General features: G+C 39.3%; 1 protein-coding gene across 1 annotated transcript in view; it reads left to right on the top strand.

Annotated features, from left to right (window-relative positions):
- Window positions 1–24,229, top strand: part of LOC134217434 (uncharacterized) — a 141,702-nt gene that overhangs the window by 74,052 nt on the left and 43,421 nt on the right. Inside the window, exons 3-6 of the mRNA XM_062696199.1 lie at window positions 2,679–2,800; window positions 3,209–3,351; window positions 18,369–18,708; window positions 18,922–18,975. Of these exons, the coding sequence (XP_062552183.1) occupies window positions 2,679–2,800; window positions 3,209–3,351; window positions 18,369–18,708; window positions 18,922–18,975 (659 nt within the window). The remainder of the gene's footprint in view (window positions 1–2,678; window positions 2,801–3,208; window positions 3,352–18,368; window positions 18,709–18,921; window positions 18,976–24,229) is intronic.

Raw genomic sequence — 24,229 nt, 5'->3', positions numbered from 1 at the left:
TTTTTTATAAGATCGTAACCTTTTTTTAGTCGCTAGTTTGCACTCCGTTCTAAGATTACGTTAGTGATGAAGACTTTTTTTCTAAACAGTAGTACATTTATTTGGTAGGCTCAGTCGTGTGTGACACTTTGCGGAGCCACAATTCTCTGGTATGATATTTTTTACAATGTATATCATCTTATCTTAATAGTTAGTTGGGAGGGGACATAGACCATAATACTATTAGTGATTCAAGGTTAAAAATTACTTAATAGATTAGAGATTAGGTTATTTCAGCTGCTCATGGCCAGAGCTTCGTGGTACACGGTACATCTAAATGCAGTGCCTAACTGTTTACAATCAATTTAAATGTATGTAAATAAGGAGTCTCATCCGCCTAACAGTGCCATTTTTATCAGTGTTAATTACATCTACACCTTCAAAGTGGACATCAAGGTTTATATTTTGGACTATTACTGCCTGCCGTTAAGCATCATTATAACTCGCAAGCCTTGTGCTGAACGAACATAAATACCGGGATATTCGATAACATTTTTTGAAAGTCTTCTTAAAGATTTTCGCGGCACTGACAGTGAGGGAAAAATAGTAATCCCTCACCAGGCCTTTTTTCTTTCCCGCAAAATGATTTCTCGGCGAAAATGTGCATGTGAGTGAGCAGCTTTTGCTCGTGAGTATAAGTGAGCATTACGATCGCTGGCAGCAGTCATTAAAAAAAACTCTTCCAGTTTCCTGGACATAATGCTAAAAAAATTCAGTCTCAGTGCATCAGATTTGCTGGATGGTCATTCATTTTTCTACACTCAATTCCACGCACCAAAAGCAGAACAAGTTTGGAAGTAAAGGTCTATCAGCTAAATACGGCAATCTCACCTCATCACTTGCTTCCCATACTGTCAGACTGACAAGCCCGTTCACGTTTTCTTATATAAGAGATCTCCTAAAATACGTGTTATCTTTCCCCACAGATTGGTAAGGACGTGGCCGTGGCTTTTGTTGATGAATGAAATACACAATTACAATGGAAATTGCAATGTAAAATGGTGAATCAATCCAACCAGAGAACCATATGATTTAGTATGCGCTTTCATATATAGCTTCGAAAACATGCAATATTGGCCATAGTGCACCTTAATTAATATAGAATCAATGAAAAATATGACGTGGAATATTCCACAGCTTTTCAAACTCCCAAAATACTAAAAAAATTGAGCTGAAAAAAATTGTCCATATAATCGAGGTAAAAAGTCCATATAATCGAAGTCCATATAATCGAGGGTCCATGTAATCGAGGTATACCTGTAGTACGAAAAAGGCAAAAGTGTATCAAACATATTTTAGTTACATTGCGCTAGATAAACTAATAACTAATAACTGATAAACGGAATAAACATGCGTGGCAAATCCCTTTGTGTCGGTTTTTAGCAGACAGGTAGGCTGTTTACACTTTTTTTGCCAAATAAAGTAGTTTTCCAAATGGACTTACCTATTTTCGCAAATTAAATGAACGGATAATAGTCACACTATTTTAGCATTCATATTGAATTCGCAATTTGCGTCTTTATAATGACACGATTAACCAAAACTATTTTGGATAATATTTAAAGCATTCGTTGGCAAAATACAGCTTACGATTTTCATTTGAAGCAGCATAATATTGCCCTTCCAACTGCTTTAAGGACGAACTTTTCCGAATCCAATGTTGTTCCACCTCCCGTTTTCAAGGGCACTATTATTAAAACTAAAGCAACGAGCAGCTGTCATCTTTTTATTCTACGTTTGCTGTTATGATGACAGTTATTCTCTGAAAACGCGAAGCAAAATTTTTTTTGGATTCTGGACAGTTTCACCTCAAAAATCGATTTATAGTGAATTATGCACCAACCTTTCATGGGCTGAAAAAGCATCCACCACCAGAGCTAAGATTAGGAAAATGTGCCGAACATAAAGTCCATTTTGCTCGAGACTTTTGATGGCTTAAATAAGAGATTGTGCACAATTGTTGTTGGTTTTGACTACTTGGCGTGATTAGCAAGCGTCTGGTGGCATCATTTTGGTTAGAGCTTCAATATATTATGAAGATTTGTAACGATAAATGTGCATATTAGGCTAAGGTTTAAGCCATATAGCCTACCTGTCGCTTAACTGAATAAAACATTAAAAAGGTATCATAACTACCTGTAGCCTTTAGGTTAGAAAAAAATCAAATTATCATTTATAAATACCAAGATTTGGGTAGCTGTGTTGGGATTAAAATATTGCTTGCCGCTCGGGAGACAATAAGTTTTGGAAGCATAATTCGTGGAACGAAGTGTTTCCTCATTTTACCGAAATATTAACGTTGCTCTGGCTACAATGAAGATGGGCAAAACAATGTGTCTAGTTAAGGTGGCTGGCTGTTAATGAGCAAAAAACATGAAGGCAGAGTGGGATGATGATGCCGGTAACCGTTGAAATGTGAGACCATGAAAATAATTGAAATGTTGTAATTAGGATTATTATAGCCGACAAGTTGCCAATTAATGAGTATTTTCAGACTCGTTCACTTGTGCTACTAGTGTCACATAAATTTAGGAATGAAATATCTTTACTCGCTATCGGACCTCAAGCTACTCATTTAACCGTAATATAATGAAGGCGCCATTCACTAAGTTATCCCTTTTTGTTCTCTTTAAATACAGTATGCCTTATCCAGCGGTAAATCAAAAAGTACAAAACGAACGTAAATCACCTGGCCAACACGAATCGAGGTTCAAAAGAGATCTTAACCTATATGACGACAATCTAGTGCCGGATCAGGAAGGTAAGTGGCAACACCATTTTTCGAAGTGTTTTACTCGCCTTGCACTAAATCTCCAATGGATGATTGCCATTGCAAACGACGCAGACAGTCATATCGCTGGAAAAAATCTTTCTCCATTGATCGGCGACATACCAAACGGCACCAAAAGCCAAGTGAAATGTGTCGTTCTTCCCGCAAAATCTGGTGTATCACATACAATTCATTACTTTTCAGAATGGTCATCTGATAAATAATTGAATTTTATTACAATTCACACATGTGCTTATATAAAAAGATAACGCATATCGATTTAACAAATTTGATACTAAGAGCTATCTGTAAAGGCGTTTGGTGTCGTTTAGCAGATCCCCGAACAGTTGCCGACGTGTATTTACGACTAAATCCTCTCTCGTTCGATTGCACTTCCAGGACCCAACGTGGAATTCTTCAACCCAAAATTGCGCAGTGAGCTGGAAAAGAAGGATGCAGAGATTATCAAGAAAACTGGCCAAAAAGGTGCGGCGCCTGGAGGCGATTCTTGGGTCTGGCTGACCAGTTACTCTCGGATACCGGTAAGAAGAGGCTAAATGCATGTTGTTGATGATTTCAATAGAAATTACCGATGCAATTTATTTATTTTATAAGATTTTTTCATAACCTTGAATTGAATTTCTAAAAATTGTCCATAAAGATAATAGGAATCCTTCAATTGAACATAATTTATTCAAAAGAATAAATTCAAAGGATACTCCTGTCCTTCAATAAAGATTCCAGCTTGAGCCAGAACTCCAAGTAAATAGCTGTCGGAGTAATTCTCATAATCAGATTTTCGAGCAGGAATAAAATTAACTAAATAGCCAATGAATATTCAGCGTTGGCGACAGCACTGTCCCTAAAATAGGAGTACACCTTCATCATTATTATACGGCATTACTCTGGTTCAACCGATTGTACGACAATTCCCCGAAAACCAATTCCCCGAATGCAATTCCCCGAATGCAATTTCCCCGAATAACAGTTCCCCGAATGTAACATTTCCCCGAATGAAACAATTCCCCGAATGTAACATTTCCCCGAATGCTTCTCTCTTCTTTATGAGTGCGGAACAAGAGATGGGTATCCAGATAGCCATGCAAACAAAGGCGTAGGATTGCCGAGCAGGAGGATGCGAGTTCGATTCTCGGTTCGGCCTAGGATGCTTCCGGTGGGAATATTGACTTCTTTAGATGATAGCATTGCCCGGTATTAAGGGGAAAGGAAGTGATAATGCCTTCCTCATATGAATACGTTTGCCCGGTATAAGGCAAAGAAGATAGTTGGTCCCTTCTTTATTTGAACGTTTGTCGTTATCATTTGTCTGGGATAAAATGAAAGAATGAGAATAAGTCGAGTCAAGTACAAGACACTGAAGACGACCACACAGTTGTGGTCGAAATACGTATCTGCAAAGATAACGAAAATTAACTGGTGGAATTAAATGGACAGTACTTAATTCGTCTTAGACGGTTTAATACATTCCACTAAAAGAGCTTAATATATTTTTCTGAAAGAATGAGACAATGTGTTCTTCAAATTATCGCGTCTGCCCGGTGTAATGCGAATGGAGGAGATACTGCCTTCTTTTTATAAATTCGTCTCTCTGCGTCTGTCCGCAATAAGACAAGAAGCCCAAGCAGCACAAGTCTAATGAAACTGGTTACAGCAACCTAATTGTGACTAAATCGGGTCACACATAAGCTACTGTGATCTATGTAAAGCCTGTCCACGTTAAATTTCGGACACGTAGGTAATGTCCAGTTGGTTTGTCGTCATTTTATCAATTTGGGAGTGTTTGAAATATGCTGAAAGCAGCACATAAATCAGAAAGAATCAGCTGTCATGTAAATTGATCTTCTCAGTGGTCTGTGAAAATTTTGAAAAATGGCTCTATAAGATGGGTGTCCGAAATTTAACGTGGACAGGCTTTACAACATGTGTGCTGCTCGTGAGAGGACATAATTCGTTCACTAAAGGAGCGCGCTTGCCAGGTATAATAAAGGATTGATATAGAGCAATTTTATGTTTCAAAATTGCTACTATGCTACACCACACATTTCTAATAAAATGACAATTTGTTTAATAGAACATTTTGAAAAAAAACGGCATTCCGCCGAAGGTCATTCTGAAAAAGGTATAATCCATCAAATGTCATACAGCGAAAGTAGTGAGAAAATGAATTCGGCGAAATGTTGTTTCGGTAAATTTTCATGCATTCAATACATATTGCTTAAGGGGTTTTATATATTTTTTTCTTGTTCGGGCCAAATTCGCCCTGCATCAAAATTCTCATTCTCATTCATATTTGCATTGTTTCGAGCTTACGCCTATTTCTAAAGAAGGGACCACATCTACCATTGCCTTACTTCGTAAAAATGTCTTATTTTAAAGAATGGATCACATCCTCCATTATCTTATTTCGGGTAAATATATTATTAAAGAAACAATAATAACACTGTTTATCTGGGGAACCTTTTTAAAGAAGGATTCACATTCACCATTTCCTGATTCTGGGCAAACGCATTATTTTTCTTAAGGATTTGCATCCACCATTGCCTTATACTTCTTGAGAAGGTATATACAGGACATAAGTTTGATTTCGAAGATAGAAAAAATATTTACCAAAACACTTTCTTGGCTTCCTTGGCTTCCTTGGAAATCATTTGGAGATCTTGGAGGATCAAGAACCTCTAATACTACCAAAGGATATTAGGCTGATGATGCCCAATAAGACACTCTTGAACGTATCTTTTAACGCTGCTCTTTTCGGACGCATACAGTCGATGGCGAAGATGTGTTTGCAAGAGGTACTTTTTTCGGGGAATTGTTCCATTCGGGGAAATGTTACATTCGGGGAATTGTTACATTCGGGGAAATTGCATTCGGGGAATTGTTACATTCGGGGAAATTACATTCGGGGAAATTGCATTCGGGGAATTGGTTTTCGGGGAATTGTCGTACAATCGGTTCAATCTACTGCCTTAATAGGTAGCCATATAAAAATATGCCGAGAAAGCTGTTTTATTCATCGTGGCAAAGTATTGTTAGCATGAAATATGATAGCGTTACTGTTCCAGTTTTTCATTCATAGCCCTAATATGCATCAATCAATAACAAAGACGTAAAAAGCTACTTGATTAGTTTCAGTCATACTAACAAAACGAATCTTCAAAAACAGTGTCTTCAAAAATGTTTGTATTATAGTGAGTTTTGATACATCACACTGTTCTTCTTTTTATGTTTCACCCATTTATTTATTATGCTGTGAATACTGTGAATACAGCCTGTGAATACTGATTCTGAATGGATGGAAAATAAGCAATTTATTTGTTTTATTCAGCAAACCTCGCTTGATGTCTTAATCTTAAGTATATTCCAAAGCTGTTGGCTGTCACTGCCTTAGCGAAAAAAGTTTTTATTGTGCTGGCAATGTGTGTTTGAAAAGATTATTTTGTGATGATCCTTCATATCATTTTTGCATATGAGCAATTTGGTTATCGCCAAGAGCATTCAACTATCATCATCATTTATTAAGAGTTACGAATTTATTTCGACGAGAATTGCTGTTCTTGTTATAATGAAAGCATTTGACAGGTTTCGACATTAAAATTTTATTATAAAATTAATAAATTTTACTTTTCCCCTGTACATTATTAAACTGATCCAAAATAATCAGAAACAAATAGAATCAGATTGCTCACTGCAGGTAAACTATTTCAATTCAGAATCTGGTAGGTTACATGCTGATGTACTAGGAGCGATCTGATGAATTATTTTGGATACTGGGGAACCAAGACAGCATACTGCGGATGACATGAGCCTTTCCGAAAGGGTCATTTGTAGTAGATTGTAGAAAGTTTCGATACTTTTTCCCAAATGATTCTAAAACTCAGCTTATAACTTTCCCACATAAGTCGAAAGTTTCGTATTTGAAACCTTCTAGTGGAGATATTGTTACTATGAATGGGGTTGCAATAAATTGGTCCATCAAAGCAAAATATTTAGGGCGCATGCTCAAAAATCACTTTAAAAGCATTTAATCCAAACACAACAGAATTTGAATGTATATATTTATATACTTATAAAAAAGAAAATTAAAACTTTGTCTTGAGAACAAATTTTTGATTTACAAACACATTTTTAGACCAGCCATGTTGTATGCTGTCCCAATATGGAAGCACGTCACGGATTTAAAATAAAATTTTGAAAAAGGTTCTGAAGTTGCCTCCTTGGTAAAGTATAAATGAACTTCATAGAATTCAGTGTTGAACTTATAAATTATAAATTAAAAAACACATAAGGCCGTTACAAATATTTAATTAACATTTTGTCCTACTGGTCTCCTGATGGGCCAGGGGGGGGGATAATAAAAAAAAATATTAAAATGCAAAAAATCAAAAAAAAACTCCTCGGATTTGTTAAGGAATGTTTTGAAAATCCTCAAAATTATCCGAATTTTATTTTGTTGTCCCCTTAAAATATTATTTTTTGAAAAAAAATCCGAAGGGGGGGGGGGGGAGACAAAATAGTTATTAAATATTTGTATCGGCCCAAATAAATATAAAAAAAATACATCATAGAATTTCTAAAATTAATATCTAATATTGCATCAAATGATCAATAGCATAATTTCAAATTTAGATAAAATATGGTTGCAATTTTCTATTGTCACGATTAGCTCCTGGTACCCTCTACGTGTGAGGTCAATTGCGTTTGATTCATAAAAAGACTAATTGCGAGAAACCATGACGAAAAAGCTTTCACAAGAAACGGTCCAATGAGGTCTTTAGCCTCTTACAAAGACATCTCAAGAATGCGCTATCACTTGATCTATTTTGGTCAAAATGTTGCCTTCTACAGATTTCCTCGGGGCACCACATAAGGTCCCGGGAGTGACCAATGAGGCCTTTTGTACTCATGAAGAAGACAGGCCATTCTTCATGATTTCTCACGAATAAACGTCTGCAGGATCTGTAAAGTGCAAAAGGCCTCATTGGCCACTCCCGGGACCTTACGTAGTGCCCCGAGGAAATCTGTAGGAGGCAACATTTAATGGCATGCTTTTGGCTAAACATGAAAATGTCCTTTTCTACTTCTTTCCCGGGAAAATCTGGGAACATCCAAGAGACGCTCACAAGCACTTCAGAAATTCTGAAAATCACTAATAGAACCATGTTTAGTGTAGTTTTGTTCTAAGGTAAAGTTTGAGCGGAGTTCCATGTAAAAACAAAGTTTCAAGACAAGACGAAATATCACAAACGCCATATCGTAGATACCTTAACGGAATGTGGACACTATACTTTTAATTAAATTGAAACTACGTTAAAGCCTCAACCTTGTCAAAAGTTTCGATACTTTTTCCAAAATGATTTCAAAACTCAGCTTATAATGTTCCCACATAAGCCGCAAGCTTCTTATTTGAAACCTTCTAGTGGACATATTGTTACTATGAATGGGGTTGCAATTAATTGCACAGATAGAAAAATCCACTGAAATTTACACTAAAAATCATGCACATAAATGGAACGCCATTATTAGCGTAATTTCATACGGGATATAGCCTAAATGTACACAATATTCGACGTGAATGACGTGAATCGTCAATATTGCATACAAGTTGTAAGCAATCTTGTTAGCAATATGAGCATTTCAGCGTAGAATGGCGTAAATTTTCGCATGTCAAGTCTTACACGCTGATTATTTTTCATTATTTTTTTCTGTGTGGTCTATCGAAGCTAAATATTTAGGACGCATGCTAGATCAAAAATAACTTTGAAAAATCACTTTAAAAGCATTTAAGCCAAACACAACAGAATTTGAGTGTCTTTATTTATATACTTATAAAAAAAGAAAATCAAAACTTTGTCTTGAGAACAAATTTTTGATTTACAAATAAATTTTTAGACTTTAGATCTTTAGAGCCATGTTGTATGCTGTGTCATTATGGAAGCACTTCACGGATTTAAAATAAAATTTTTGAAAGGTTTCTGAAGTAGCCTCCCTGGTAAAGTATCAATGAACTTCATTTTCGGTGTTGAACTTATAAATTATGAATTAAAAAACACATTAATAAAGATTAAAAAACTTCATATTGCATCAAATGGTCAATAGCAAAATTTCAAATTCAAGACAAAAATGGTTGCAATCTTCTATTGCCACGATGAGCTCCTTGTATACCCTCTACATGTGAGGTCAATTGTCCTTGATTCATCAAAAGACTATTTGCGAGAAACCATGACGAAAAAGCTGTAACAAGACACGTTTTAGTCTGCAAACGGGAATATAAGTTCTCTAGGAGCACTCCGCAAGGTTTCGGGAATAGTCAATAAAGGTCTTTCGCCCTTTATAAAAACGCCAGAAGCTTATTCATAAAAAAAAACCGTGAAGAATAAGCTGCTGCACGGCACTTTTTGGTCTGCAAACGGAGATGTTCACCCAAAGCGGCTCCTCTGGAGTACCCTATAAGGGTCTTGGAATGACAACTAAGCTCTAGATATAGCTCTATATCTACAGACTTATAAGAAGTATATTCGGGAAGGATCATAAACAATAAGCTATCCCATCCCATTACACCTTTCAGCCTGTATATAAACTCGTTTCTGACGAAATACCCCAAACGCCAAACCGCAACGGAATCTGGAATAATTCCGGATTCATCCGGAATCTGAACACCACTTTTAATTGAATCAAAACTACGATAAAAACTGGACATTGTCACATAATTTTCATCGACCCGTTGAAAGCAAACAGAGATATGTTCAATTTTCAATTAATCGTCCTTCTAATTCTTTGGTTTTTTGGATGTTAATAAGTGAAAATAGAGTAACAATTCGTTTTTTTTCTCAATACAACCACAGACACGTGGATGACCAGAAACAAGCATATAGTTATCAGGTTCAATATTAAAAACACTTTTTCCCTTTCTCGTATACCAAGTATACGTAAAGGCTATATGTTCGCTTCAAAACGAACTTTTTATAGGAGTCCTGAGACCCATAGTGTTATATACCGATCGACTCAGCTCGACGAATTGAAGTGATGTCTGTGTGTATGTGTGTGTGTATGTGTGTGTATGTGTGTGTGTGTATGTGTGTGTGTATGTGTGTGCGCAAAATAATCTCACTCATTTTTCAGGCACTTATCATTAACCGATTTGCTCGCAACAAGTTGCATTCGACGCGGAATCTTGTCCCATTGTTTCGTATTGAAAATTGGCCGAATCGGACTATGGGCTTCGGAGTTATGACCAAAATATATTTTTTACAACAAAAATTCTCACTCACTTTTTAGACACTTACTCTTAGCTGATTTACTCGCAACAAGTTTCATTCAACGCAGAATCATGTCCCATTGTTTCGTATTGAAAATTGGACAGATCGGACTATGGGTTTCGAAGTTATGCCCAAAATTCACTCTTTCACATGAGAAACACGTACAAAATTCTCACTCATTTTTCAGGCACTTATGCTTAACCGATTTGCTCGCAACAAGTTTCATTCAACGCAGAATCTTGTCCCATTATTTCGTATTGAAAATTGGACAGATCGGACTATGGGTTTCGAAGTTATGGCCAAAATCCACTTTTTCACATGATAAACACGTACAAAATTCTCACTCATTTTTCAGGCACTTATCCTTAACCGATTTGCTCGCAACAAGTTTCGTTCGACGCGAAATCCTGTCCCATTGTTTCGTATTGAAAATTGGTCGAATCGAACTATGGGATTCGAATTAATGGCCAAAATACATTTGTTGACAAGAAAAATTCTCACTCATTTTTTAGGCACTTACTTTTAGCCGATTTGCCTGCAACAAGTTGCATTCGACGCAGAATCTTGTTCCATTGTTTCGTATTGAAAATTAAACAGATCGGTATTAAACAGATATGGCCAATGTTTATTTTTTTGCCTTTTTGCCTTTCTCGTATACAAAGTATACGTAAAGGCTATATGTTCGCTCCAAAAACGAACTTTTGATAGGTGTCCCGGAGACCCATAGTGTTATATACCAATCAACTCAGCTCGACGAATTGAGGTGGTCTGTGTGTGCGTGTGTGTGTATGTGTGTGTATGTGTGTGCGCAAAATAATCTCAATCACTTTTCGGGCACTTATCCTTAACCGATTTGCTCGCAACAAGTTGCATTCGACGCGGAATCTTGTCCCATTGTTTCGTATTGAAAATTGGATCAATCGGACTGTGGGCTTCGGAATTATGGCCAAAATATATTTTTTTATAAGAAAAAATTTCACTCACTTTTTAAGCACTTACTCTTAGCTGATTTACTCGCAACAAGCTTCATTCGACGTAGAATCTTGCCCAATTGTTTCGTATCGAAAATTGGCCCAATCGGACTATGGGTTTCGAAGTTATGGCCAAAATTCACGTAAGAAACACGTACAAAATTCTCACTCATTTTTCAGGCACTTATCTTTAACGGATTTTCTCGCAACAAGTTGCATACGACGCGGAATCTTGTCCCATTGTTTCGTATTGAAAATTGGCAGAATCGGACTATGGGATTCGGAGTTATGGCCAAAATATAATTTTTTATAAGAAAATTCTCACTCACTTTTTAGGCACTTACTCTTAGCTGATTTACTCGCAACAGGTTTCATTCGACGTAGAATATTGTCCAATTGTTTCGTATTGAAAATTGGCCCAATCGGACTATGGGATTCGGAGTTATGGCCAAAATACATTTTTCAAAATCTCACTCATTTTAGTCACATATGTACCCTCAGCCGATTTGCTCACAAGAAGTTGCATTCGATGCAAAATCCGGTCCCATTGTTTCGTGTTGAAAATTCGGACTATAGGCTCAGAAGTTATGGCCAAAATACTTTTTTTTCACCAAAAGTGCGTAGAGATTACTCACTCGAAAGAAACGAAAAAGGCACCATCACCGCTAGGTGGATTAATCTGGGTTTTTTGATATGAGAACATGAAATTTAGCCCAATAAAATCATGAGATAGTTAATTTCTATACTTTCATTGAAAAACTTTCATTACCACACATTTAAACCCATTGTACCTTCAGAGCAGTAGGTACAAATTGAAACTAATACATCTGGATAATGAAGGGATGTCGAACAAGCAATAAGAGAGTACAAATCGGAACCACCGGCGAAGACCACTGCGACGAAAAGGGACTAGCGATTGGAAACTCGGTTCGTGGAACTGCAAATCTCTCAACTTCATCGGGAGCACACGCATACTCGCCGATGTGCTCAAGGACCGTGGATTCTGCATCGTAGCGCTGCAGGAGGTTTGTTGGAAGGGATCAATGGTGCGAACGTTTAAAGGTAATCATACCATCTACCAGAGATGCGGCAGCACACACGAGCTGAGAACAGCTTTCATAGTGATGGGCGACATGCAAAGGCGCGTGATCGGGTGGTGGCCGATCAACGAGAGAATGTGCAGGTTGAGGATCAAAGGCCGGTTCTTCAACTTCACCATAATCAACGTCCATAGCCCACACTCCGGAAGCACTGATGATGATAAGGACGCATTCTACGCGCAGCTGGAACGTGAGTACGATAGCTGCCCAAGCCACGACGTCAAAATCATCATAGGAGATTTGAACGCTCAGGTTGGCCAAGAGGAGGAGTTTAGACCGACTATTGGGAAGTTCAGCGCACACCGGCTGACGAACGAAAACGGCCTACGACTAATTGATTTCGCTGCCTCCGAGAACATGGCCATTCGCAGCACCTACTTCCAACACAGCCTCCCGTATCGGTACACCTGGAGATCACCACTGCAGACAGAATAACAAATCTACCACGTTCTGATTGATGGACGGCACTTCTCCGACATTATCGACGTCAGGACATATCGTGGCGCTAACATCGACTCTGACCACTATCTGGTGATGGTTAAGCTGCGCCCAAAACTATCCGTCATCAACAATGTTCGGTACCGACGACCGCCGCGGTACGACCTAGAGCGACTGAAGCAACCTGATGTCGCCACTGCATACGCGCAGCATCTTGAGGCAGCGTTGCCGGAAGAGGGTGAGCTCGATGGGGCGGTTCTATACCAATCGCCCGAAAACCATTCGCCCGAAACCCATTCGCCCGAATGCCAAACGCCCGAAAGAGCCAAACGCCCGAATGCCATTCGCCCGAATAGGTCATTCGCCCGAATGGGCCAAACGCCCGAGAGCCCTTGAAATGAAAAAAAATCTGTTTGATATTTTTATAGTATATATTATCATATTTAAAAGAATCATTACAACATAAGTCTTAGGTGATAGGAAACTTAGGAACTAATTAACTCAAGCGAGATCCCCGTCAAAAAGCTCAACCACTCACATGGCTTGTATGACGCAACGAGCCCTTCTAACTTTATGTTTTTCTCAATGTTTTTTTATGCTGCTTTGCTATCGGCTGGGACTGAAGCGATCGTAAAATATCAGTGCTAGCTATTCGTTCTTCTAGCTGGAATTGCTTTACAACACTGTAGAAGGGAGGATTACCCTGTTCTAGCAGCGAACCCCATTTGTTATGCCATCCTTCAATGTGGTTGGAGGTCCGTGGAATATTTTGCGTCATTCTTCCATGAACTGACCATAGGCGGAAATAGAGGACCTTGACTGTTTTTTTTGCTTTTTGTTTGGCGACCATTAACGTAAAACTCACTCACATAGTTTAAAAAATTACAGAGAGGCTCTGGGATCGTTTTTTGCAATTCTTGAAATGCATTTGGAATCTCTTGACAAGAATGCCAAAGCAACCACTTTCTTATACGCAAGTTAGATAGTGAAATCTTTGGAATAACTCGACTTCAGCTTAAGGTGTGTTAGTTTTCTGAAGAAACTTTGGTTTAGGTGAAAAAAGCAACCGTGGAGATTGGTTCTAGGGAAAAATCTTTTAACAGCATTTATTTCTGCTATTTCGAAATCCAATAGAATGTGCTCCGGCTCAAGTTCGCATTGGTATTTCTCCGCAATTTCTTCCAGCGCACTGAAAGCTGATTCGTAGGTTCTCTCATTCTTCTTCGGTAGCAACATATAAACCAAAGGAACCAAGCGTCTATGATTTTCTTCACCTACACTTCCATGTTTCGTTAAAATTTGAGAAAAGTGTTGTGGAGCCGTGATAAAAGTTCCGTCCATAATCCAAATTTCCGATTTCGACAGCAATTTTAAGTGTTGTGCCGAAACAAAAAAGAGGATCTTATCATCAACGCTATCAACTACAGACTGCAAGAAGAGCTCTCCATCCTTTACTTTATAGCGTTCGTCGATATGATCGAAATCATTACATTCCAGTGGCTCTGGTGGCATATCACGACGTCGCCGACGATGTATTGTGTGGCGTTGGGCAGATTTGCTGATCAACGATTGAACCTTTAAAAAAAATAATCAATTTACATAAGCTAATAGCTTTCAATCAATATTCCCCTTCTTTATTTCACATGCTGTTCTTTCTGATAGTTTTAAGCTAAGAATAAAATCAGTTCATACTGGCTTATTCGGGCGATTGGCTCATTCGGGCGTTTGGCTCATTCGGGCGAATGGCTCATTCGGGCGAATGGCACATTCGGGCGAATGGCTTTCGGGTGAATGGCATTCGGGCGAATGGGTTTCGGGCGAATGGTTTTCGGGCGATTGGTATAGAACCCGATGGGGCACCTCTTGAGGACTGCTGGAATACAGTTAAAGCAGCCATTAACGACGCAGCGGAAAACAACGTCGGGTATATGGGATGAAGTCGACGGAACGATTGATTCGACGAAGAGTGCAGACAGATTATGGAGGAGAAGGATGCAGCGCGGGCGGTCGCACTGCAGCAAGGTACCCGGCAGAACGTGGAACGTTATAGACGGAAGCGGAGACAGCAGACCCGCCTTTTTCAGGAGAAGAAACGCCGCCTGGAAGAAGCGGAGTGCGATGAGAACAGGAAGGAACAGTTGTGCCGTTCTCAAGAAACGCGAAAGTTCTACCAGAAGCTCAACGCATCCCGCAAAGGCTTCGTGCCGCGAGCCGAAATGTGCAGGGATAAGGATGGGAGCATCTTAACGGATCGAAAGGTGGAAGCAGCACTACGAGGAACATTTGAATAGCGCTGAGAGTACAGGCAGTGAAAGTCAAGGCAGCGGAGGAGATGACTACGTCAGTTCAGCGGACGATGGAAGCCAACCAGCCCCCACCTTGAGGGAAGTTAAAGATGCCATCCAACAGCTAATGACCAATAAAGCAGCTAGTAAGGATGATATTGGAGCTGAGCTCATCAAGATGGGCCCGGAAAAGCTAGCCACTTGCCTGCACAAATTGATAGTCAGAATCTGGGAAACTGAACAGCTACCGGAGGAGTGGAAGGAATGGGTTATATGCCCCATCTACAAGAAAGGCGACAAATTGTTGATTCAGTGTTATCTGTTTAGATGTAAACTAAATAAATGAAATGAATGTACGTCGGGTAGGCTTCGAGAGCATGCGGTGGGCCTTTGTTGCATTAAACACGTTTCGGCGCCGTCTTACAAATGTCATCCACATGCTTCTCTCCACACGATGCACATCAAGGTTTATCGCACCAGGCGAATATTTCACTGAATTGTAATATTTAGTTCCTAAAAGTAAAACGAAAATCATTTCATATCAATGAAAACGTACATTTGTTGATTAACCCCAGGGGCTTTGCTGTTTTTCAGCCGGCCAATCTCCTCTTGGATTTCCTGGAGATCCAAGGCTGGAAAACGTATGTCCTGCGCAGGGGCTCTCGGGCTCGTCACCATACCGCTATCGTTGTGTGCCACATTGCCATTACGATGGTCTTCGTAGTATTGTCGCCACTTCTGAATCACCTCACGCTGGTTCTGCTTTATGCGGTTGGTAAATCGTTTTAATTAATGCGCATTTGATTGTAAGTGCACGATTGATTGGGTTTATTGGGTGTTCATTTTAATGTGGCCTGGCGGTCACATCACTTATCAAACCCAACGACACCTACTTGTTAACCAATGTTCTTTCTTAGGATTTTTTGTACAGACGCACAGGTTAACACGGTCTCAAAATAGCAAAAATAATCTACCTACTAATGTTTTTTACTTTTTCCTAACTGATTGTAATGGCATGAATTTATTGAATCACTGAAATTTTCACAGTGAGAATAATTGACCAATTTCACAGAATCTGGTCAATCACGGAATAGCAACCATAGATATGTACAGTCAGACAAAGCTAAGCTAAGGTAGCACCCTGAATAATGAATATGATATGTATTGCTTCGTGAATAAGCAACTAATAACAGGGTAGCAAGTTCCCTTTTTTCCATCCGTCATGTTTTGTCATTAGTAAAGATACGTGGAGATATTAAGGAAACTAAAGCTATCACATCCTACTCATTAGTTATATTGTTTGTAATACTGCTTCCTTTCTGTTAAAGCATATGTATCCGTTAGCATTAATTAGGAAAACATTAAAGTTGTTCCAGAACAATCTGTGCCCTTCCTTTTCTTATGAATCTATCCACACTCCATCATATACTGTTCTCAGGTTGTCTTAAAGCATAAAATATCAAAGAATTAAGTTATTACTGCTGACATGGGACTACACATCGGCCACTCCTTTAGCTTCAGATATGTAACTTTGATGAGATAGAATAAACTGAGTCCTATTCATACATCCTTATATTTTCCGGCCTATGATAAACAGATGCATATCAGATTTCACTTCTCGGTAGGGCACCGTATGTTTTATTATCTCTTCATTCTTTTCTGTTACATGACTATCGTAGTCAACTGGAACTCATAAATCGAATCCTTTCTTTGTCATCATTGAAATCGGACCGTACTTCGAGAATAACAGTTAAGAAGTATTTTGAAAATAATAACAATCGAACCCGACACCTTCGATATGACAATACAATGCTTAAACTCGCTCGAATGAATGGAGACGCTTTCCACACTAAACCCGTATTCGCGTTTTGGGAGAAATAATGAGAAAATTTGATAACATCTCCCTTCCTATGGTAGCAATTTGAAGCCAGAAATTAGGTGCTGTGGTGCAATCTATGCTCATCTGTCTGCGAAAAGAACAGGAGGTACTGATGGTAATAAGCTGTGTTTTCCCCATGTTGTGTTGTTGGATGATCCCAGGAAAATATTATGGAAATGATGATTCGCAGGAAGCTTCATTTTCAGGAGGATGATACCCAAGTGTAGCAAAAGTAACAAAAACAAATTTATTTAACTGGTTGATGAAATTTTGCGTTAATAAATTCATGAATCTGCTATACGACGTGAATGAGTAAATCAAGTTAACTTGGTAAAAGCAAGCCTCCTGCAAATCCAATTTCATTAGTTCAATATCCACACCCAGTTTGTGGTATCGTCATTATTACAGATGACGTGGCGATAGTTTCAATCAAGGTTTCTGCTGCTGGCCACACTAACCAAAATCATTTCCATTGCAAAAACTATTACTACACATGTCGACACTCTATTAGCAAACGATACTGAACAACCGTGATGGGAAGTAATATTAAACATAATTATAGACAGCAGTTATGACATTGTTTCATTTAATTACTTTTGAAGTGTAACTAGCTTGAATACTGAAAAACGTTTGCAACATTTCAATTCAACTAATTAAATTTCATCCAATATCACCCCAACTTGCGTTTATTTGGATCCTTTCGATTGAACGATTCGAACATGGGCAACAGTTGGAAAATCAGTGCCATAGTGCAGGAAACATTTGGAAATTTAACCGTGTACAAAATGAAGTTACGGTCGAACTAAGGAAAACAGCGACAACATCGTCGTATCGCCCATCATCACATTGCATCCAGCACGAACATTGGCACCAGAAAGGACCTGAACCGAGCAGTTATGTATTGCTCAATGTCGTTGGCTCTGGATGTGTCTAGGTGCTATGGTATTTTTTCACGTTGTCACCACACCACCCGGAGCATTTGCTCTGGTTCATCTGTCGACGTGGTTGACTGTGCGTAGGAGAGTGTATGAAATTTAGTACCTCCGGAACACAAGCATCATTCCCGAGGATGGATGTCTGCTGCAAACTATGTAACCGATTCTCTGATGCACTTTGTATGTGCTTCGATCGAGGGGTCCACAAAGACATCAAAGGATATGCTGTTAAACATTCATGATGCTAATAGGTGTACTGAATATTCAAAAGACTATTGAATATTGACATAGGGCTAATAAGAGTTAACACAGAATTAATATTTATCACTTTCTGATGTCCATCAACGCCAGTAAATTATCTCTGGCGGTTTGTTTGCTCCCAGCAAATATTGTTCGAACCAAATCGTCACACCCCTTTGCAACCACCAAACAAACAACCTGTTCCAATGCAATCCAAAAGTCCGGGTGAAAGCTTTTGCCCTTTAGTGCGCACTTGCTGAGGAAAAAATGTTGACGAGACCCAATTTGAGTTGCACAGACCAGTTCGGGGGCATGTCGTTGTTGCACAGTAAACTATTTAATTGTCATTAAAAGTAATTCTCCAGAGTAAATGTTTGCGCTACGTGATAGGCACAAGTTTCATGGCGTTTTGTTTTTCATGTTTGCATTTGCAGTATGACGCGATCACCGGTTTCTGCCGAGCGACGAAGGAATATTGCCCTCCGGGACCACCAGGGCTGCCTGGCATTCCTGGTCCAAAAGGCAACCGAGGTGACGTTGGCCTTCCTGGCCCAGCCGGTATCGATGGACGTGAAGGCAAACCGGGACCACGCGGCCCCAAGGGCGAAATCGGATACCCAGGTAATCCCGGACTGGATGGAAGAGATGGCGTTCCAGGAGAACCAGGATTAGATGGTGTTCCTGGTAGGGCGGGTGCCGACGGTATTCCTGGTCGTGATGGAAAGGATGGCACGCCAGGCATCAACGGTCAGAATGGAGTAGATGGAAAGAATGGTGAGTGTTTGCGTTATGGTTAAATGGAAATGGTTATGACGAAACTTTTGCCTCGCTAAGATGGAAACGATTACAACTGCGATGGTACGGTCAATTGCGGACGCCTGCAGCGCGGAAGGGTTTCGCAGTTGATGAAGTATTGATGGGAAAAGTTTCGCCTTGATTTTTACGATGTTGGTAGAACTAAGTGGTTATTTTTCTCATTTAATTCAGGAACACCTGGACCTATGGGGCCAATCGGACCGTTAGGCGAACCTGGGCCACGAGGTAAGATTCTAAGCAATGCGACAGATCAGATGTTTAGCTACATATTTCCAAAGCCTTAATTTTGAGGACTAGTTTTTAATCATGTTTTAATGTTATTACGTTTGCACCAACATCAAAAGTTTTGTGAAGGAAAATAAAACATGTCTAGAATCGAGCTTAAACTAATTATGCGGTGCATTTTGACAAACACGGGTGTTCGAATTCAGTGTCTCGTAAAGTTGAGTCAAGTTCAAGGTAATGGGAGCGCATCAATATGTCAAGCACAAATTCAATAGGAAAGATCTATAATTTAAGTGACGCTAAATTTAGCCAATTTCAACCCCATCCCCCTTTGTCTCACTTTTTGTATGAAGTTATAACAACTATGGTGGATAAAGTAATAGGTGCGATAACTATTTTTTAAACAAAATAATCAAGTTTGAACTTGGCCTTGGTCTCAGTAGTAGGTCATTCAATTTCGCTGTAATTTTCACATATGGTTAGATATTTTGTCAATTTCTATTATATCTGTGAACAGAGATGCATCCTGAACAGAACATGAGCCAAGAGCGTGCCTTGGTGTTCAAATTTTTGAACTCTGAACACAGTTCAGTGTGCACTGGGTTGGTACGCAAGCAAAACGATCATAATAACTAAGATTCCTTAGATTTGGAACTATGCAAAAACATACGAGCATGCTTGTTTTCTATCCGTTAGATGCCCACGTGTTCCATTACTAGCCGAAAAATGAGTAGCATGCCGTCGCTTGAGTTTTCCTAGGATACAAGTTGCTAAGTTCGGTCGGTGCTCTTGAACAGTGTGCAGTGTTCAGAACGTTTTGAACACGAACATGCGTTCTCGTGTTCAGATGCATCTCTGTCTGTAAATCAGTCTTTTTCATTCACACATTTAAACGTTACATAAATTTTACGAAAACAGATTTTTAGATTACTAGAAAACACAAAACTTTGCAAGAGGAAATCTGTGTTTCATTTGTACCTCATAGTTTTTACGATATTTTAAAATCATTTTTTGTACTAAAAATCTCTTTTTGTTAAACCGCTCTAATTTTTGAATGTGTGAATGAAAAAGATTGCTTTTCATACCCACTCAAGTTTTGAGGAGCCACCACACTGCTATTGAACGAGAAGTTCACCCGGTTCCACAACACATAGTAAGAATTCATTCACACACATATTGTTTCCATACTTTTTTTTTATTCATGTGTTTTTTTCAATTCGCAGATTAAGTTCAACCCAGACCTGTTTTCATGTAGAATGTAAGAGAATGACATGAAGCTCACTATATTTAATTACTGTAAGATACAATAATGCATATGAGATTTGATTCTTGTTCTGATGGAATATCATGCGTCTCCATTCGATTATTGAAATATGAAACATTTGTTGCAATGTTCAAGCCCGTCGCGATCCTTTTTTTTTATTCCTTTCTTTATTTGGTAGGCACTCTGTGTTACTTAACCGCTACTGTGCCGAGATCTACTGTGGCATTCTGCTGCCAGAATCCACACAGAATCTATTTTTAGATTTTCCATTATCATTGTTGTTGCCGTTGCCTGTCCATCTCATAGTGAGTACATTGAGTCCGTTTGTCCATGTCGTCTATCCAATGATCGTTGCATTGTTCGGTTGCCATTTATCCGGGTAACGTTGGAGGAATGCCTCCGAGAAGAACAAGTTGTCAGTCGTCATCAGGCAGCCGTAACGGTAAGGCGCGTACCCCAAAACGCCACCGTATGGGCTGGGGCTGGGAATCGAACCCATGACCATTCTCTTATAAGGCGAACGTGTAGCCAACTACGCTACGGGACCCCCCCCCCGTCGCGATCCTGTTCGTCGCAAGCCAGTGATCCCCAAACTGCGGCCCGCGGGCCACATGCGGCCGGGGATTCTGTAAGACCGCACCACTATGTTGTTGAAGCACCATATTTACTTCTATGTTATTGTCCCAGGCTATAAAAATAGCAAATGTCTGATAAGAAAATTATTTTGAGCTTTTTAGTGGAATGTTTTCACCTGTCATAAGACGAGTTTATACAATCCCATTGAATTCCACCACTTAATTGTATCTTGACAGATACGTATTTCGACCTCAACAGTAAGGCCGTCTTCAGTGTCTCGTACTTGACTCGACTTAGTCGACTTAGTCGAGTCAAGTACGAGACATTTGATTCCTTTCCTTTGAGACCTTTGATTCAAACTCCAGAACAATTATGAGATCCTAGAACATTTCATATGTCAAGATTTGATACGCATTATTTATTTATTTATTATCAGACTAAGACCGGAGTGGCCTGTGCAGTGCATAAAAGTTCTTCATTCAGCTCGGTCCATGGCCGCACGTCGCCAATCTGCGGAGAGTCCGCAAATCGTCTTCCACCTGATCGATCCACCTTGCTCGCTGTGCACCTCGCCTTCCTGTTCCCGTCGGATTATTGTCGAGAGCCATTTTCACCGGATTACTGTCCGACATTCTGGCTACGTTCCCTGCCCACCGCAGTCTTCCAATTTTCACGGTTTGAACAATGGATGGTTCTCCCAGCAGCACAAACAACTCATGATTCATTCACCTCCTCCACATACCGTCCGCCATCTGCACCCCACCATACATGGAACGCAGCACTTTCCTTGAAAATTCCCAGTGCGCGTTGGTTCTCCACGAGAATCGTTCAGGTCTCATGTCCGTATAGAACTACCGGTATAATAAGCGTTTTGTAGATGTGATTTTGTAGATGTGTTGATGGCTAGTCCAATCCATTTGGCTTCGCTTTTCAGTCTGATGTAGGCTTCCTTCATCTTCTCAAAGTTATGTGCCATAATGACGTCGGCGGATTTGGGACGCAAATGAAAGACAAATACCCGAAGGATATGATTGGGTTGATACTGCGGCTGGGGGCATCATGGAAGTCGTGGTTGATTCGCAGACTATTTGAAAAGAGCTTCAGGATTATTTGGAGGTCTTACGACATCTCACATGTCTGGATTTGAGACGCAAATGAAAGACAACATACTCGGAGGACATGGTTGGGCTGATATCGCGGCTTGGGCCATAATGATTCGGTAGACCATTTTATTTAAACTCCAGGACAATTTAGACTTCTTATAATATCTCTTACGCCAGAATTTGATAAACACTCGGAGGACATGATTGGGTTGATACCGCTGCTGGAGACATCATGGAAGTCATGGTTGATTCGGTAGAACATTTGATAAGAACTCAAGACGCACATGAGAGACAAATACTCGGAGGACATGATTGGGTTGACTCCGCGGGTTGGGGCATCATGGAAGTCGTGGTTGATGCGTTAGACTATTCAATTCAAATTACAGGACAATTCTGTGATCCTAAAACATCGTAATTTATTATCATTCATGTTTCCTGTATAGTTTACATTCAATTTTACAAGTTCACAGAAGATAACATGCTTTTAAATATGTTTTGTAGTTTTATACACCCTGTAGTATAAGACGGTTTTATCAGGCACCGAATTATCACCGTATGCATAATAGGGATGCTCAAAATATGTTCCTATGTTCCAGTTGATGTCTTTCATACGTTTTGTCATTTTTTTAAATCATTACTAGATGGATAGATATCATTTTCGGTAATAAAATTTGAGTATATCACCAAAATCGCATTTTTCAGAATCCGTTGTTTTACTCCCACAGCTCTAGCGAAAAATTTATAATATTTGGTGATGCCCAGAAAGTAGAAGAGATGGCTAAGAGAGTCTCTCCACGGACAGCCTAGATAGCCGTGTGGTGTCGGCAGCTGGTTATCTGGCTAAGAATAACATTACGGATTGCCTGTTCCAGTGGTAAAAGTCCATCATACAGGTGACCCCTAATTCTCGGTGTGATGCGGCTTTATGCTTACCGTGCCTACGAATGAATGGTTAGGGGGGTCTAATAAGATCCTAACCGCAAACGGAGCCTGTGAAGCACCAGGGCCCCCTTCACAGTATTTAGCTCTCGCTGCGCTAGCCGGAGCTATGGCGTAGTTGACTTTTTACTTCTCCGAGATAATCGGCTACTCTTATTCAACCTCATCGTGGGGTTATGAATATGTGTTTTACTTAGTTTTCAACAAATTATCACCTATATGGATTCGCATTATGCGTTTTTTACAATGTACTTTGTGTATGTTACCTATATGGATTCGCATTATGCGTTTTTTTTACAGTGTACTCTGTGTCTCGTCCTTGACGTTTGGCTTCAACTACTCTTTTTCAATCTCAACGTAAGGTTAAATAAGAGTGGGGTTATGAATATGTGGTTTACTTAGTATTCAACAAATTGTCACCTATATGGATTCGCATTATGCGTTTTTCACAGTGTACTCTGTGTCTCGTCTTTGACGTTCGGCTTTGGCTATTCTTGTTCAATCTCAACGTGAGTTTGGGGTTATGAATATGTGTTTTACTTAGTTTTTCAACAAACCTCCACCTATATGGATTCGCATTATGCATTTTTTTACAATGTACTTTGTGTTTGTCACTTATATGGATTCGCATTATGCGCTTTTCGCAGTGTACTCTGTGTTTCGTCTTTGACGTTCGGCTTCAGCTATTCTTGATTAATCTTAACTTGTGGTTGAATAAGGGTGGGATTATGAAAATGTTTGTTTTACTTAGTTTTTTTTTTCAACAAATTGTCACTTATATTGAGTTTTTTACTTAGTTTTTTAACTAATTTTCACCGTTTTTTCAAAGTGTAATCTGTGTTTCGTCTTTGACGTTCGGCTTCAGCTACTCTTGTTTAATCTCAACTTGAGGTTGGATAAGGGTGGGGTTATGAAAATGTTTTTTTACTTAGTTTTTTTTCTCAACAAATTGTCACCTATATTGATTCGCATTTTGCGTTTTTTTACAATATACTTTGTGTGTTACCTATATGGATTCGCATTATGCGTTTTTCACAGTGTACTCTGTGTCTCGTCCTTGACGTTCAGCTTCGGCTACTCTTGTTCAATCTCAACGTTAGGTTCAATAAGAATGGGGTTATGAATATGTGTTTTACTTAGTTTTCAACAAATTGCCACCTTGCGATTTTTACAATGTACTTTGTGATTGTCACCTATATGGATTCGCATTATACGTTTTTCATAGTGCACTCTGTGTTTCGTCTTTGACGTTCGTCCATTGTTACGTCCTCTGTGTTTTTGTGACACCTCTCTTTAGTCCCTAGCTGAATGCGTGTGAGTCTACATAATTGGCTTTCCTATAAATGGTTCCATTCTCCTTTCCAACTTCACT

Source organism: Armigeres subalbatus, chromosome 2 (genome assembly GCF_024139115.2).
Source record: "Armigeres subalbatus isolate Guangzhou_Male chromosome 2, GZ_Asu_2, whole genome shotgun sequence".
Classification (NCBI taxonomy): Eukaryota; Metazoa; Arthropoda; class Insecta; order Diptera; family Culicidae; genus Armigeres; species Armigeres subalbatus.
The sequence above is the reverse complement of the archived record's forward strand: the minus strand, read 5'-3'. Positions and strand labels throughout refer to the sequence as shown.